The sequence below is a fragment of the Nestor notabilis genome, unplaced genomic scaffold, assembly GCF_000696875.1.
Source record: "Nestor notabilis isolate BGI_N333 unplaced genomic scaffold, ASM69687v1 scaffold4830, whole genome shotgun sequence".
NCBI lineage: Eukaryota > Metazoa > Chordata > Aves > Psittaciformes > Psittacidae > Nestor > Nestor notabilis.
The window spans coordinates 1-14,853 of record NW_009910531.1 but is presented as its reverse complement, the minus strand read 5'-3'; the positions used below and the strand labels follow the sequence as shown (position 1 = coordinate 14,853).

The following is a 14,853-nucleotide window of genomic DNA, read 5'->3' as shown; positions in this document are numbered from 1 at the left end:
GGACAAGGAGTGATGGGTTCAAACTGAAACAGGAAATTCAGGTTGGAGATAAGGAAGAAGTTCTTCCCTGTGAGAGTGCTGAGGTGCTGGCACAGGGTGCTCAGAGAAGCTGGGGCTGCCCCATCCCTGGCAGTGTTCAAGGCCAGGTTGGACAGAGCCTTGGGTGACATGGGCTAGTGTGGGACATGGCAGGGGGTTAGAACTGGATGAGCTTTAAGCTCCTTTCCAACCCAAACCAGTCTATGATTCTATGGGTATAGTTAAGTGGGCTCATGAGCAGTTCCGAAGCTGAGGGTCTGCCGGGTGGTCATTGTCCCTCTGTTGTCCCTGTTTTCCTGGTGTCATCCTCTGAGTCAGCTCATCCTTGAGTGATCCTTTCAATTCCTGTGGAGGCTTATCAGCTTTGAACAAAAGGATCAGAACAATCCTATCTGCACAGTATTGAGAACCAACATGCTTGTTATTTGCTTCATTTATGCTCAAGGCCTCCTATGGTCAAATGCAAATGGTGCCTGAAACCAGCTCAGTCTCCTGTCTGTGACACACTATGGAATGTGAGCAGTGTTTGAGACAAGCTCGATGTCCAGGTTCTCACAAGGAGTAAAAGAGCAACCTGGTTTCAGAACTAAAATGAAGCATTTTAAGCAAGGGATACTGCATCTACGTTTCAGCCTGATTACCTTTTGGGTCAGCTTACCCTCCTTACCACAGCTACTCATAAGCAGCTCCTCAGTCCCACCTACTGAAGCATAGACAAGAATTACCATAAGACTTAATTAGAAAGTGTTATTTTATTTGTATCTTAGAAAAGCAAAGCTTCACAACATGAACTACACCAGATATAGTTGCGTTATTTCAGAATTAACCTTGTCCTCTGAAAACATTCACTACACAAGAAAAGTGATTTTACAGTTCTAACAGGTTCCATTTTTGCAATACAAAATACGCTCTTTACACTGAAATACAGATTATGAACAGAGCTGGGACTCAGAAGCACATACACAAAGATTGCTTGATGAAAAAGCAGGGGATAGATTTCCTGCAGAACAACATCCATTTGCTGTAGAGTTTCAAAGAAGCTTAAAATGAATAGAAAACTTGCCAGTGAAGACTTCTACATTACATTCCCTTCGTCAGAAAGAAACAAAAAGCAACGTTCCCCCCAAAACATTCTGAACTAAACCAAAGAGCAACACATCATTTGGCTAGGAAACACCATTGGAAGGTGTCTTCCAGCACTGAGTTTTAGGTTAAAAAGCCAATCAAAATTTTATGTCCAAATCCTCTTCCACTGAACATGTATCTGTGAAAACAACTCCTTCCCCTACCAGCAGCATCACAGCTGGTTTAATATTAGCCCAGATAATCTACTGAGATGCTTCAGTCTAACATTTGTGTGTTCATTGGAATATTGGGTCTCACTAAGTCTGCATTAGGACTATGCTAAATAGTGCATGTTAAAAAGGTCAAAAAAATCTATAAAATGATCTATCACAATAAATACAAACACACCCCACACACCCCCCCAAAGTTACTGTTTTGAGTTACAGGACTTACCAGAGCCAAGCTGCGGAAAAATTTCAGCTCATTCCCAAACTTCCCTGTTAATCCAAGTTAAAATGCCAATTGCCACCTTAGAATGAAAAGTCTCTCAACCATGAACTTGATCCCACAATTCCTGACCAGTACCCCTCACTGACTCCATGTAAGGCCTGCTTGTGCACACCAATTGTTGGGATCATAGTCTAAAACATTTTTCCAGTACTAACTCTGGTCTTTAAAGGAAATGGTAGGTACAAAATGATGAGAAAATAAGGTGACAATACACCTTCCCAAGCTACTCGGTGGGCAGAAGGCAGCAGATGCAGTCAGGGTCTTGTGTGGCACAACTGAACAGACAGCATGAGGCTGAAAAATGACAAGCCCTCGTGCAGAGGGTGGCCCTCCCTCTGTGAGGGCCACGGCAGGGCCCACACCACATGGACCTGGTTGTAGAATAAAGGGATGGACACCAAAACCTGCCCCTGCCCGAGGTCCCACCTGCAAACAGGAGCTCATGCAAGGAAAGAAGGAAAAAATACTTTATCTGAATCCTGAACAGTTCAGAGATGTTCAAGCTCCCTCAAATCCTGTGTTCAGTTCTGGGTCCCACACTACAGGAGAGACATTGAGGCGCTGGAGCGGAGCCAGAGAAGGGCACTGGAGCTGGTGCAGGGCCTGGAGCACAAGTGTGATGAGGAAGGGCTGAGGGACCGGGGGGGTTTAGTCTGGAGAAGAGAAGGCTCAGGGGGACCATATCGCTCTACAACTGCCTGACAGGAGGATGGAGCCAGAAGGGGGCTGGTCTCTGCTCCCAAGGAACAAGGGATGGGACAAGAGGGAAAGGCCTCAAGATTCACCAGGGCAGGTTTAGATGGGGATGAGGAACAATTCCATCCCCAGAGGGTGCTCAGGCATTGGCACAGGCTGCCCAGGGTAGTGCTGGAGTCACTGTCCCTGGAAGTACTCACGTACTGAGTAGACAAGGCCCTCAGGGAGTTGGGTTAGTGGTGGCCTTGGCAGTGCTGTGGGAATGGTTGGACTTGGTCTTAAAAGGTCTTTTCCAACCTGGTTGATTCTGTGATTTGAAGTTAACGTTGTTTCCTTAGGTACTTGGAAGCACAAACAATGGTATTAAGTCCGTGGTACTAAAATCCTTCTGAACAACAATTAGCAAGGTTTGGAGTTAGATTTTTTCCCCCATACTGAGTTCTGTTATTAAGAACACATGTCACATCAGAGGATCCCCTCCTGAACAAGGGCCCCTTTCCAGTAGGATCATACCAGGTTGCTCCTGCTACAAGCTGCCTCTGTTACTGTTCTCCTACCTGCAATTCCGCTCAGGGGCATCCCTGTTCAGAAGCTGGGTTTCCTAAACCACCAAATCATTAGCTGACATGACAAGAAGAATCTACCATGTTTACAACCATCAGTCCCAATGGATCAGAAATAACTTAAACAGAATGGAAGGATGGAATCCCAAATATTTATGCACAGCAGAGTTGATCTCCCTACTCATACCAAGAGGGAGAGGGGCTGGAGCTGCAAACCAAGGACAACTTGGCTGTCACATCGGCACCATTCAATACTGGAAGGTGCCCCTCATAGCACCACCATTTCAGAAGTTTCCTTGGAGTTTTAGAGCTTAGGAAGAGCAGTTTGCATCCAAAGGCAAGGCAAATGACGTCTATAAATCACTAACTGTAATGGCCTTCCACAGTAAGGTCTGGTGTTCTAATATTCTAGCCAAATTTAGGTTTTAGAGGCACACTAAGGGCCTTTATTAATTTTGCTGGGATGTCCTATGTAGGTTTACATTCAAGTGCCTGTCCATTGGCCTGGGTGCTTCTAAAGTAAGATGTGCAGTATAAAAACCCCAACAAAATAAACGTGTGCCATGGACTTCACATCCATCTTCAGTCACCATTTGCCACCTACAATTATTGATCCCGGTGACTTCAGCTGTAGCATGTTGTATTCCCCTGCCTACTACAGGAACAGCTCAGAAACCCTTCTCCTTATTCCTAGTACACACAAAGGACAACAAATTTAGGGGAAGGGATAAGACAAACCAACTTCCAAGCGAGCTGAAGTTTGCAATGAGCTACATTACACAGCTTTCAAACCTACCAGTTGTAGCTTGGCCCGAGATAACACTGAACACAGGATTTTCTTCCCCCTTTGTAAACCTCTTGTTTGTTTCTGTTAGAACTTCCATCAGCCAGACAGAAGTTTAACTGTGCAAATCTTAAATATCTGTACAAATTAAGTTTAAGGCAGTTAAAAATTCTCTCTGAATATATATTAGATCTACAAGCTCTTTAATATGACTGTGGAAAAACTACCTCCTTTTCAAAGCAACCACACGTAAAATTTTGCTAAGTGGAGTATAAATAAGGTCTCTCATTTAATTTTTCTTTAGTATAACTAGTGAATGACAAGCTTTTAACTCTTTTTTTCCTATCAGAACTTCATTCCCAATAACCTGTTACCTTCTACTTTTGGGATGAGTTTTAAAACTAATAGTTAAATTAGTGTTTCAGCTCTAGAAATGAAGAGTTTAGACCATACTAAGTTAAAAATGACTAACCTTCAGCAGATAAAAGCAACTTTGACATCAGATTGAATCTGTATGTGAAAGTTGCTGCTGTCTGGTTTTCTAGTTTGGAACAGCTAAGTTTTTAAGGATAAATAGGTCTCCAAAGTTACCAGATGTGTCATTGCAATAACCTGTCTTTTCTAGTTAATACATTTTGTCTTGCCTGATGTTTCAGAATACATGCTCTGCTTCAACATCTGTACAGTGTTTATTGGGATGAAGTACAAGCAACTTAAACCTAGCAGCCAAAGCATGGAAACACATTCCAATTCCTATTCCAGACGAATATAAAACCACCACCCCATCCTATATAAAATTTCCATGGCAAGTTTTACCACAACATAGAAAGAAATTTGTCTCCTTTGTCAAATTGCTTCATGTGAAGATTCCTTATGGGAATGTGCAAGCTTTTCCTTCAGCAAGTATGAAAAATAGACTGTAATATGTTAAAAAACTAAATGAAAGCATGTTCTCAGTCAATGCTGATTATGTTGGCCTCTTGCAAAATGGCAAGCAAAGTCATACTTATTTTTACACTTACACCCACATATGTTGCACTGAAAAGGATTTTCAAATCCATGACATCCCATGTGAATCGTATAAAGGATATTGTCCGCAAAGTACATGTCACAGTGTTGGCAGTGATGCAGGAGCTGAGGGTCCTGAACTGGAAGGGTTGGTGCTGGAGTACTTGGTTGACTGTTACTTATGCTGGGAGTACTGGTGTGGGCGCTGCGATCACTGCTGGGACCTGCCACGGGGCTGTAGTTCCTCTGATTGTGTGTAGGCCGAGGATCCGGGCTGGTTGGAGATGAGCTTTGAGGAATACTTGCCGACACAGCCGAAACTACTGCTGGTGCAGTAGGCTGCTGTATCATGAAAGGCTTCTCATCTTGACAGGAAACATCGTCAGGAGAGCCTGGGTTTTGGTTTTCGGGTGGCAAGCTGGATAACTGTCCTGCTAAAGTAGAGAGCTGGTTTAAAGGGTTATCTACCATAAGGTCCTGTGGATCTCTTGGCAACCCACTGCTCTGGGTTGGTTTTGTCATGCTTTCGTACGCTTCAGTCTGGATATTTGGGATTTCATGAGTGAAATCATTAAGGTAGTCTGGTTTCTGCACCACCATGGAAGGTGGACTCAAATTAATTAACGCTCTTCTGCTGTAACCCAAATTGCTGGTTTTCTTCTGCAAAACCCCCCACATCTTCTTGCTGCTTAGGGAAGACCTTGTACCCTTGATAGGCACCATTTTATGTTTGCGCCTGCGGTGGTGGGATAAGTTGCTCCTGTCGCTACAGCGGAAGGAACACAACTCACATTTGTATGGCTTCTCACCCGTGTGCGAGCGCATGTGAGCTTCCAGGTGACGTTCATAAGCTGATGCAAAGGGACACAAGTGGCATCTGTGTGGCTTCTCACCTGGAAAATTCACAGAGATTATCCTAGAGCATCTCAGAGTGCTTGAGAGAGGCTTTTCATGGAACAGAAAGTAGCTAACAGGAAGCTTCAGTCACCGCTAGTCTCGAGTGTAGCTGCATGTTTGATGGAAAAGCAAAGTAAATGCAGACATCTCTGCCTCATCCAAGTGATAATAAGCACAGGAATAAACTGTGACCACAATGAGCACAAGATAACCTGACCAGGAACTGCAGCAACGATGCCAAGGGCTGAATGCAATGGTGTTTGCATCCAGTTAAGAGCACCATACAAACTGTACCTCAGCCATAAAGCACATAAGCAGTTGGCTGCTGGGATGTCTGTACCACCAACCTGTAACTGAACTGATAACTGTGTTTAAACACTGAGGGAGGGTATCCTTCCAACATCTTCCAGACATTCCTACTTTTAAACATCCTGGAACTATTCTCTAAATAAAACATGCGCTCAAGAACTGAATGTTGAAAAAGGCTCCTCTGGCTAAAGAGGTATTAAAGAAAACAAAAGCTAATCCCTGGGTAGCTGTGTGCTCTCAGACATGACAATCAGATATTCTCCTTCCAGAGAGATAGAACTTTGCTCTTCTAATAAATGATATTTAGAGATATACACATTAACACTTCTAAAAGTACTTATAAAACTTTCAAACACAAATACAAGCCAACGCATCGGTAACATCGTACTTTGGGACTTAATTTTGCTTTCACAGACTCATCCTCAAGGAGTTTTTAGATCCAGGCCTGCAATGTTAGAAAAGCCTGAAGGATTAGGCTCATGTTCAAGTGCTGAAATGAAACATCATCTCATCTTCCTACCTAGGATACCAGGTCAATTTCCAAATCCCTGTTGTGCAACTGATTCTCTTGCCACACAGCATGAGACTCCAAAAAGTGGGAGTGGGCTCCTGTTCAGCATTCACAGGGTTTTCTTGAAGCATTTTCTACTATTTTACATATACATTTGGTTTGTAGCTTTTAAAATCTATCTAGAACAACTGTAAAAGCCAGAGGTCTGAATGCAGAGAGGGCCACTACCACACTGCAAGCACTTTAGAGGCCCTGGAAGATGTAATGCGGCTGACAAAGAAAGCCCTTCCCATGTTCAGCATCCCACAGTCTGGAATCACAACCTGGGATACTAAATAGAAGATTGATTTATTTCCCCCTACATCACTGTCTCTTCAAGACGGAAAAAGAAGCCATTTTTGGGCTACCTCTAAGTACCTTATTCGCACGAGAAACTGCAACCAGTTTCTTCATAAGCATATATGTGTATTTTTGTATATACACATACATAAAGATTTGGAGATTTGGCACAAAGAAGGATGGAACAAGACTAACAAGCTTCCTTGTTCACAAAGAACTTGTCAGTCTCAATGGTCTTCTTTCATTCCAAACTGGTTACACAGAGATGAAGATTTGCACCGCATGTTGCACACCCTTAACACAACACATCTGCTGAATTACTAATTACACTGCTGTCAGACTCAGCATGGAGTAATTCTGTGGTAAGCTGCACTTAATGATGGTTGCATGGTGGTGTCTGGGTCCTAATTACTCTGGCAGATCCCTTGCTGCACTTGCATGTTACCCAGAACACAGTACCTGTTTACTTACACTGCTCTGAGGCTACAAGTATACTCTCACTTCCCCGTTTTCATGCTGATTCAGTCACTTTAGTCCATGCAATCCACCTACTGGCCCTTTGCCATCCTTCTGAGCAAAACACCACTCAGGTCTTGGAACTCCTTGCTCTTGGACAGAAAAAATAAAGCAAGGAAAGCAAACCAAATAAAACACCCCTTCCTTCTGTACAAAGAAACAAAGCAGGGCTCTATGAAGAGCCACTGAGGTAATGGCAAAATGGTGCTGCCATCAGGGCAGCACCAGGAAGTGCTCTATTAAAATTAGGGATGTGAAATGTATTGTAAAAAGATGAAGGGGAAACTACACAGAGGAACAAAAATATTCTTGTCTATGTTATAAAACTGGACAGATTGGTACAGGCAAATGGGCTTACCATTGTACAGTTACTGGTATTACATTAGCAGAAGATGTGTCTGAGCCAGTAATGTGTCATCCTACAGGCAAAGCTCCATTTCTGAGGTATAATACTAACAGGATCATATACTACAACCATGAGAAATAACTCAAAATACTAGCCAAAGGACAAACACCAAGTATTATGCTTTGCTCTAAATAACAAATTTGAGTGGCTCATGGAATGTTTCCTTCTGAGTAATGACCACTGAGTCAGATTTATGAGGACATTTCTCAGCATCCCAATTCTTGGTTGGAATCTTTCTTGCTTTTGCATATATTATGCTGCAACTGTGCTGAAATAATCATGCCCTGCAGCAGGTATTGTCCTGCTACCTTTAGACACTCAGCGACACCTACTCCCTGAAGCAGCAGAAGGGTAAGAAAGCATTCTGAAAACACAAGATCATAGATTCACAGACTGGTTTGGGTTGAAGGGACCTTAAAGCTCATCCAGCTCCAACCCCCTGCCACAGGCAGGGACACCTTCCACTAGAGCAGGTTGCTCCAAGCCCCTGTGTCCAGCCTGGCCTTGAACACTGCCAGGGATGGGGCAGCCACAGCTTCTCTGGGCACCCTGTGCCAGTGTCTCAGCACCCTCACAGGGAAGAGCTTCTGCCTCAGAGCTCATCTCAATCTCCCCTCGGGCAGGTTAAAGCCATTCCCCTTGTCCTGTCCCTACATCCCTTGTCCAAAGCCCCTCTCCAGGTTTCCTGGAGCCCCTTTAGGCACTGGAGCTGCTCTAAGGTGTCCCCTTGAGGAGCCTTCTCTTCTCCAGCTGCCCCAGCCCAGCTCTCTCAGTCTGGCTCCAGAGCAGAGCTGCTCCAGCCCTCGCAGCAGCTCTGTGGCCTCCTCTGGACTCGCTCCAACAGCTCCACATCCCTCTCTTGTGTCAGGGGCCCCAGCACTGGATGCAGGACTGGGGACAGGGGGGCCCACAAGAACAGAGTAGATGGGGAGAATCCCCTCCCTCAACAAAAGAACTGTTAGCCCAATATCTGAAAATATAAAGAAGGGTAGGAAACTTCCTAGAGTAAGAGAGGGAATGCTGTCACTATACCAATACCCACATTTTGATACCTAAAGGAGGAAAATTTGATTATTTTTGCTCACATGGCTAGAACTGATATTAAATAACACCACATTATTTCAGTCATTCTGTTTGAGAAACCCCATGCACACCAAAGCCATCAAAAACGTCTCAAGAATCAGCAAACACATAACACCAACATCTTCTAGCAACAATTTGTGTCGCCATCACAGCTCTAGCAGTCCATCTGCTCATGTTGACAACTGACCTGTATTAACCGTGGGCTTGAGGATGCAAGTTTTTAGATGGCAATAACTATATGCCACCAAAAAGACATGAAACTTTAAGGTTGATGCTACCCCTGCACCTTTAAGCACTATTTAAATACAAACTGCGTAAATCTGCAGTTCACTTTCTCCCACTACATGACCCTTCTTTCACAAGCTCAGAAATAGCACTGCACAGAGCAAAGCTGTTAAAGAAAAAGATTCCTCCTTGTCCACATACCACAAGAGGCAAATGGTAGGTGAAGCTGTAGCTGGTTTATGAAAGACTAGACTCAAAAAATGCTCCAAAACTCAGTGCTGCTCTGTAGGACTGCAGCAAGCCATGGCATTAACCTGTGGCAAATGCAGGTACCTGGTACAAATACCAGGTACAAGCCATGGTATTTTATCCACTGTTGGATAATACGTAAAATTTCCACTGGGAATCTGAAAACAGCAACAGCTTCACACCGAGGTAGCTCACAGTAGCACAAGAGGAGAATTTAGATGATGTTTAGAGCCTGAACCTCAGAACTCTTTGATTTCTAGTTGGTTGCCATTTCCTATCCCACTACACCTTGTTAAAATAAGCCAACACTGCAAGACCAGTGCAAGGAGCACTGACTTGCCAAAATACATCCTGTGACTGTGTAGACACAGTGGTTCACAGCAAAGTGAGAATCTCACTAACAATAACCATACCTAAAGAGAGCTACAATTACACCCAACTTACAACAAAGCACTTCCTTCAAAGCAAATCCCCGAATGCCACCTACCCAAGACCACTGAAGTGATACACTTAGAAGTTTTGGAACCAGACTAGAAACTGTAAAAACTTCCATTCTTTGCAGAATACTTCTTGTATTTTAATTATTAGTCGAGTGACAAGCCATAACATCTTCTGAATTGGTAACTGTATTCTGTAATAACTGGGCAGACACCAAAGTCAGACTTCACAAGCAGCTTTTGTGTGTTTCCTCTCACTTGTCAGGAGGTCGGAGCTGACTTCATGAACAATTTAGGATATTCTAATCTAACTCAAGAGTTTTGTATTTCAGCTTTATAAACCCAACAGTGGGAAATGCTCTTAAGCCACAGGAACATTCTGTCATTACTATTACCAGGAATGATCACTTTTTGATGATACGTCCTCACATTTGAATAGAAGTAAACTTTAATCTTATGTTTTCTACTTCCACATCTAGAATGTGGCATGAAACAGGATTATCTTCATAGCTAAGTAACAGAGGAAGAAAAGCCCCTATAATCTCCAATGAAAAAAATAAGTTACCTTTAGGGCCTTCCAACTCACACTGATGCTTTCACACTAAACTTTACTCCCATATATAGCTACTTCAAATTCAGTAGTCTGCAATAATCAATCTAATTGGTGAGTAACTCTAGAACTAACATCTTCAAGCAGTGAGATAAGTCCCCACATGCAAGCCATACCACTGAGTTCAAACCACAGTGTTCAATGTACAGGAAAGCACAGCAGAGTATTTCATACCTGTATGGATTCGGATGTGCTCTATGAGCCGTGCTGTGCCTTTGCTGGCGTAGTTGCAGTATCGACACTTTAACTTTCCATCAAACGTCCGTTCAAAGCCATCCACCAACATCCCTGAGTTTTCATCCAGTGAAACTTCAACTGAAGGATGATCCAGACCATTCTGATCACCTTCTGTCCCAGCTGTGAATAATACAACACAGATGTCAATCAAGAAACAGCAGGATACGACTGAGACCATGCCAAATATCTTTTGCTTCCTTATGCCCTTGGCCTTTCTATTTAAAGCACTGTAAAAACATTCCCTGATCACAACAAAGGTACAGACACATCTCTTCTGATGAGAAAACAACGATCAGAAATGCTTCTACACACTAGTAGGACTCTGCATAATTATCTGGAACACCAACAGTGCAGTCATTCTCTAAGAGACTAAAATTTGATAGCGCTGCAATTTGCTTACCTCCCTGGAGAGTCTCTGCTTCCTTGTCTCCACAAACTGATCCAGAAATCATATTTACATGGTGAGTCTGCTGTGTAAGATACTCCTGAAAATCCTTTACAAAGTCCAAAGGTTCTGGCTTCTTCTCACCCATATTCACTCTTTACATTTACAACCTTTAGTGCCTGGAAGGAAAAATATTGTCACAGAATCACAGAATTGTTTGGGTTGGAAAAGACCTTTCAAGATCACCAGTGCAACTGTTAATCCAGCATGACCAAGTCCACCACTAAACCATGTCCCCAAGTGTCACATTTACAGGTCTTTTAAATATCTCCAGGGATGTCGACTCCACCAGTGCCCCAGACAGCCTGTTCCAGTGCCTGACAACCCTTTCAAGTAAGCACTGTTGCCTAATATCCAATCTAAACCTCCCCTTGTACAACATGATGATGTTTCCTCTTGTCCTATTGTTTGTCACTTGGGAGGAGACCAGACACCTCCTGGCTCCATCCTCCCTTCAGGTAGTTCAGAGTCATAAGGTCCCCTCTCCAGCACCTCAATGTCTCTCTTGTTGTAAGGGGCCCAGAACTGAACACAGGATTTGAGGTGTGGCCTCACCAGTGCTGAATAGAGGGGGACAATCACTGCCTCGGCCCTGCTGGCCACACCAGTACTGATTCAGGCCAGGATGCTCTTGGCCTTCTTGTCTGCCTGGGCACATAGCCATTTTTTTTTACCCAGCAAAGAGTGCACCCGTCCAAGTCATGAGCAGCAGTTTTCCAAGGAGAATACTGGGGGCATCAAAGGCTTTACTGAAGTCCAGGTCAACAACATCCACAGCCTTTCCTCCATCCAGTAAGTGGGTCATCTTGTCATAGAAGATGAGGTTAGCCAAGCAGGACCTGCTTTTCCTAAACCCATGCTGACTGGGCCTGATCTACTCCATCACCTTCCCTGCCACCAAGGTCAGACTGACAGACCTGTAGTTCCCTGGATCCTCCTTCCATCCCTTCTTGTAGATGGGTTTCACACTTGCTAACCTCCGGTCAAACTGAGACCTCCCCAGTGAGCCAGGACTGCTGAGAAATGGTGGGAAACGGCTCGGTGAGCACTTCAGCCAGCTCACTCAGTAGCCTTGGGTGGACCCCATCTGGCCACATAGACTGGTGTGTGTATAAGTGGTGTAGCAGATTGCTGACCAGTTCCACTTGGATTATGTGGGCTCCATTCTGCTCTCTGCCCCCGTCTTCCAGCTCAGTTTCAAAACACAAAAGTCACTGAATTTGAATGCATTCAGAAAAACAAGTTTGGGTTTGGACTTCTTTTTAAGCAAAGGTTTGTTTTTATTATATGACATGACTCAATGCACAAAGTGACAACCATAAAAATATTACTTTTAGAGCTTTTAACACATTAAAAACTCATCACCAAATATACATTACTTGGAAAACTGGGCTTTAGCAACGTAAGGACAATAAAAATTGAAAAAATGAAGTAATAATCAAAATAAACTCAGTTTTTTTCAACTGATCATACCTGAAGTTTAGTTCCCTGCTAAGTAGCAAACATGCTCCCAGAGGTACTCCCAACAGTTCAGATAGAAAGCACAGGGCACAGCTTCTCCACTTTCCCTGGAAGGAAAACGGAAATATAAGTCCATTATTCTCCCCAACCCCGAAGGGTTGTAAGAAAGAAACTTGAAAAGATAAGATATATTTTGAAAGCCAGGTTCTAGCACTGAACTGCTGTCAGGTTTAGAGAAACAATGATACTTCCAGCAGAAACTTTTCAAAGACTGCATCCACTCCTACATGCATCCCACTGAAGAACACTTCTACCTCAATGATTATTTGAAGAGTTGCCCTGGTGAAGACGTGGCTCCAGAAAATCCCAGAGCTGAATAAGCCAGCTATAGCAACTGTGATGCTGGGAAACCACCTGAGCGTCTCTGATTAGCAAAGTCACAAAGAATGGCAAACAGTGTTTCATAGTTCTCCCAAAATTCCAGTTTCCTACCCTGCGTACAAGTCTTAATCCATTTCATTATTTTGCATTGAAATAACATAAATATTCACTAGAAGTCACTGGTCATGCTCATTTCTGGGGCTAAAAGTGACAAACCTCCAGTCTCCCATTTGCAATGAACTGGTGAAGACAGAATTTAGGATTCAGTTGGGAAGAGGGTGGTGACTCAGTCACATTATTATTCCTACAGATTATAATCAGAAGTAATTTAGAATGCTACAGTTTTTGCTTTCCAACAGCTACTAAACAAAGCATCAAGTGACCTACAAAAACTCAAGTCCTGAGTTCAAGACCACATTTAACTACATTCTCCTGTATTTTCAAAGTTATTTACAAACAGCAGTTCTTTTCTGACACCCAGATGAGTATGTTCTTCACATCATACCCAAGTGTGCTCAACTACTGTTGCTATCCTCACCATTAAGCTAGTTCTGAACACATCTTTACACCTCAATTTTGCCTACCCTCCTTCAGATGTCACCAGGCTCGTGTAGACTTAAGTTAATTTGTGTTCCATTTGTTGGTGTCTCCTGCAATAAAACAAAGATATCAGGATATGAATTAAAGGTATGGAAGAGAGAAAACCAGACAAGTCCTGACCAGGCCAACTCTCACCACTGGTTGAGGTTAGATAATCTTGAATATTAGATTAATAGTCAAGATTAAAATAGTAAGAAATATCAATTTAAAATTAAATAATTTTAAATGTGGAATGTTTCAACATAAAACAATGTTAAAGGTCCATATTTTCACAACAGACTGAATATCCCTCTGTGTTGGCCACAAAAACTTACTTGATCAATTGATTTTATACTGACATTGAATTTTTAGAGAAAATTACACAAAAATTTAAAAATCTGATTCAGGAGAAGACACTATTTGGGTGATCAACTGCATCAAACTTCTGTTCTTTACCTCATAAATTGAATTTGAAACCATTTATCCTTTTTCCTTACATCAGTGTAGGCAAATTGCCACAATTCAGCACCCCCTCAAACCTCTACATTTCCACACACAAAAGAACCTTTTGCTATGTTAGGTGGTATTTTTAATGGATATATAAGCAGCAGTTCTCCTTTTCAGGAATGAATGACCCAGATCAGACTCTTGCTCTGCCACTACTGCAACCCAATGAATGCAACCCTCCCTATCAGAAACCTGAGCACACCAGCTCGTGTTTCACACACTCCAGCGGGCTGATCACACCACATGTTCCTCACCTTCTACTAGCACAGAACATCTGCACAGACAACTACACCTTCTCCAGCTTTGCACACTGACGTGTGGAACACCGGTTACTCATCCTCTACTCAGGTACTAGTTTAACCCTAGTTACAGTGCTGATCTGTACTAAGGTTATTGTCTCAGAAGCACCATATGGATGAAAGGTGCTGTTAAGTATTTTGCCTGAAGAATTCTGCTAAAGAAAATAACCCAGGCGCATAAAACCAGTGGTTTAACACACACACAGCAAGAACTCACACTGCAGTAATTACAAGAGACTAAAATAATATGACTGTGAGCACATGTTTCCTGTTTTCTTTTAAGGAATTAAGGAGGAAAAAAGGAGGAATTCTCTGCCTCAGCCTCATCTTTTCCAGAGCAAATGATTTAAAACTAAGGAAGAAGGGAGGATCCCAGAGTCTCTCCAAGCCCTCCCTGCTCCTATTCTGCTGTAATTAAAAGAGAATCAAATCACTATTAGCACGTGTACCTTGTTTTCTTGAAAGGAATTCAGAGGGGAAAAAGCGGGGTATTCTCTGCCTCAGCCTCATCTTTTCCAGAGGAAACGATTTAAAACTAAAATAACGAAGGAGGGAGGATCCCAGCCTCTTTCCAAGCCCTCCCTGCTCCTTCTGAAAGAGTTTCACGCGTGGGAAGGGGAATCACAGAACGGTTTGAGTTTGATAAGACCTGAAGATCACCTATTTCCAAGCCCCATGGAGCCCCGCGACTTGCCAC

At 43.0% G+C, this 14,853-nt stretch overlaps 1 protein-coding gene across 1 annotated transcript; it reads right to left on the bottom strand.

Moving 5' to 3' along the window:
• Positions 1 to 4,432: 4,432 nt before the first annotated feature.
• Positions 4,433 to 13,422, bottom strand: IKZF5 (IKAROS family zinc finger 5 (Pegasus)). The gene is made up of 4 exons (XM_010010443.1): positions 13,356 to 13,422; positions 10,885 to 11,048; positions 10,422 to 10,604; positions 4,433 to 5,558 (listed from the first exon to the last, which is right to left on the bottom strand). Exons 2-4 carry the CDS (start codon positions 11,015 to 11,017, stop codon positions 4,615 to 4,617), a joined length of 1,260 nt encoding a protein of 419 aa, XP_010008745.1. The 5' UTR covers positions 11,018 to 11,048; positions 13,356 to 13,422; the 3' UTR covers positions 4,433 to 4,614.
• Between the last annotated feature and the right edge of the window lie 1,431 nt (positions 13,423 to 14,853).

Coding starts and splice junctions, on each gene's coding strand:
- IKZF5 (XM_010010443.1), bottom strand. CDS start 11,017: ATGGGTGAGAAGAAGCCAGAACCTTTGGACTTTGTAAAGGATTTTCAG. Junction 10,605..10,884: donor AGCAGAGACTCTCCAGGGAG/GTAAGCAAATTG, acceptor TATTATTCACAG/CTGGGACAGAAGGTGATCAG. Junction 5,559..10,421: donor GCACATCCGAATCCATACAG/GTATGAAATACT, acceptor TGAATTTTCCAG/GTGAGAAGCCACACAGATGC.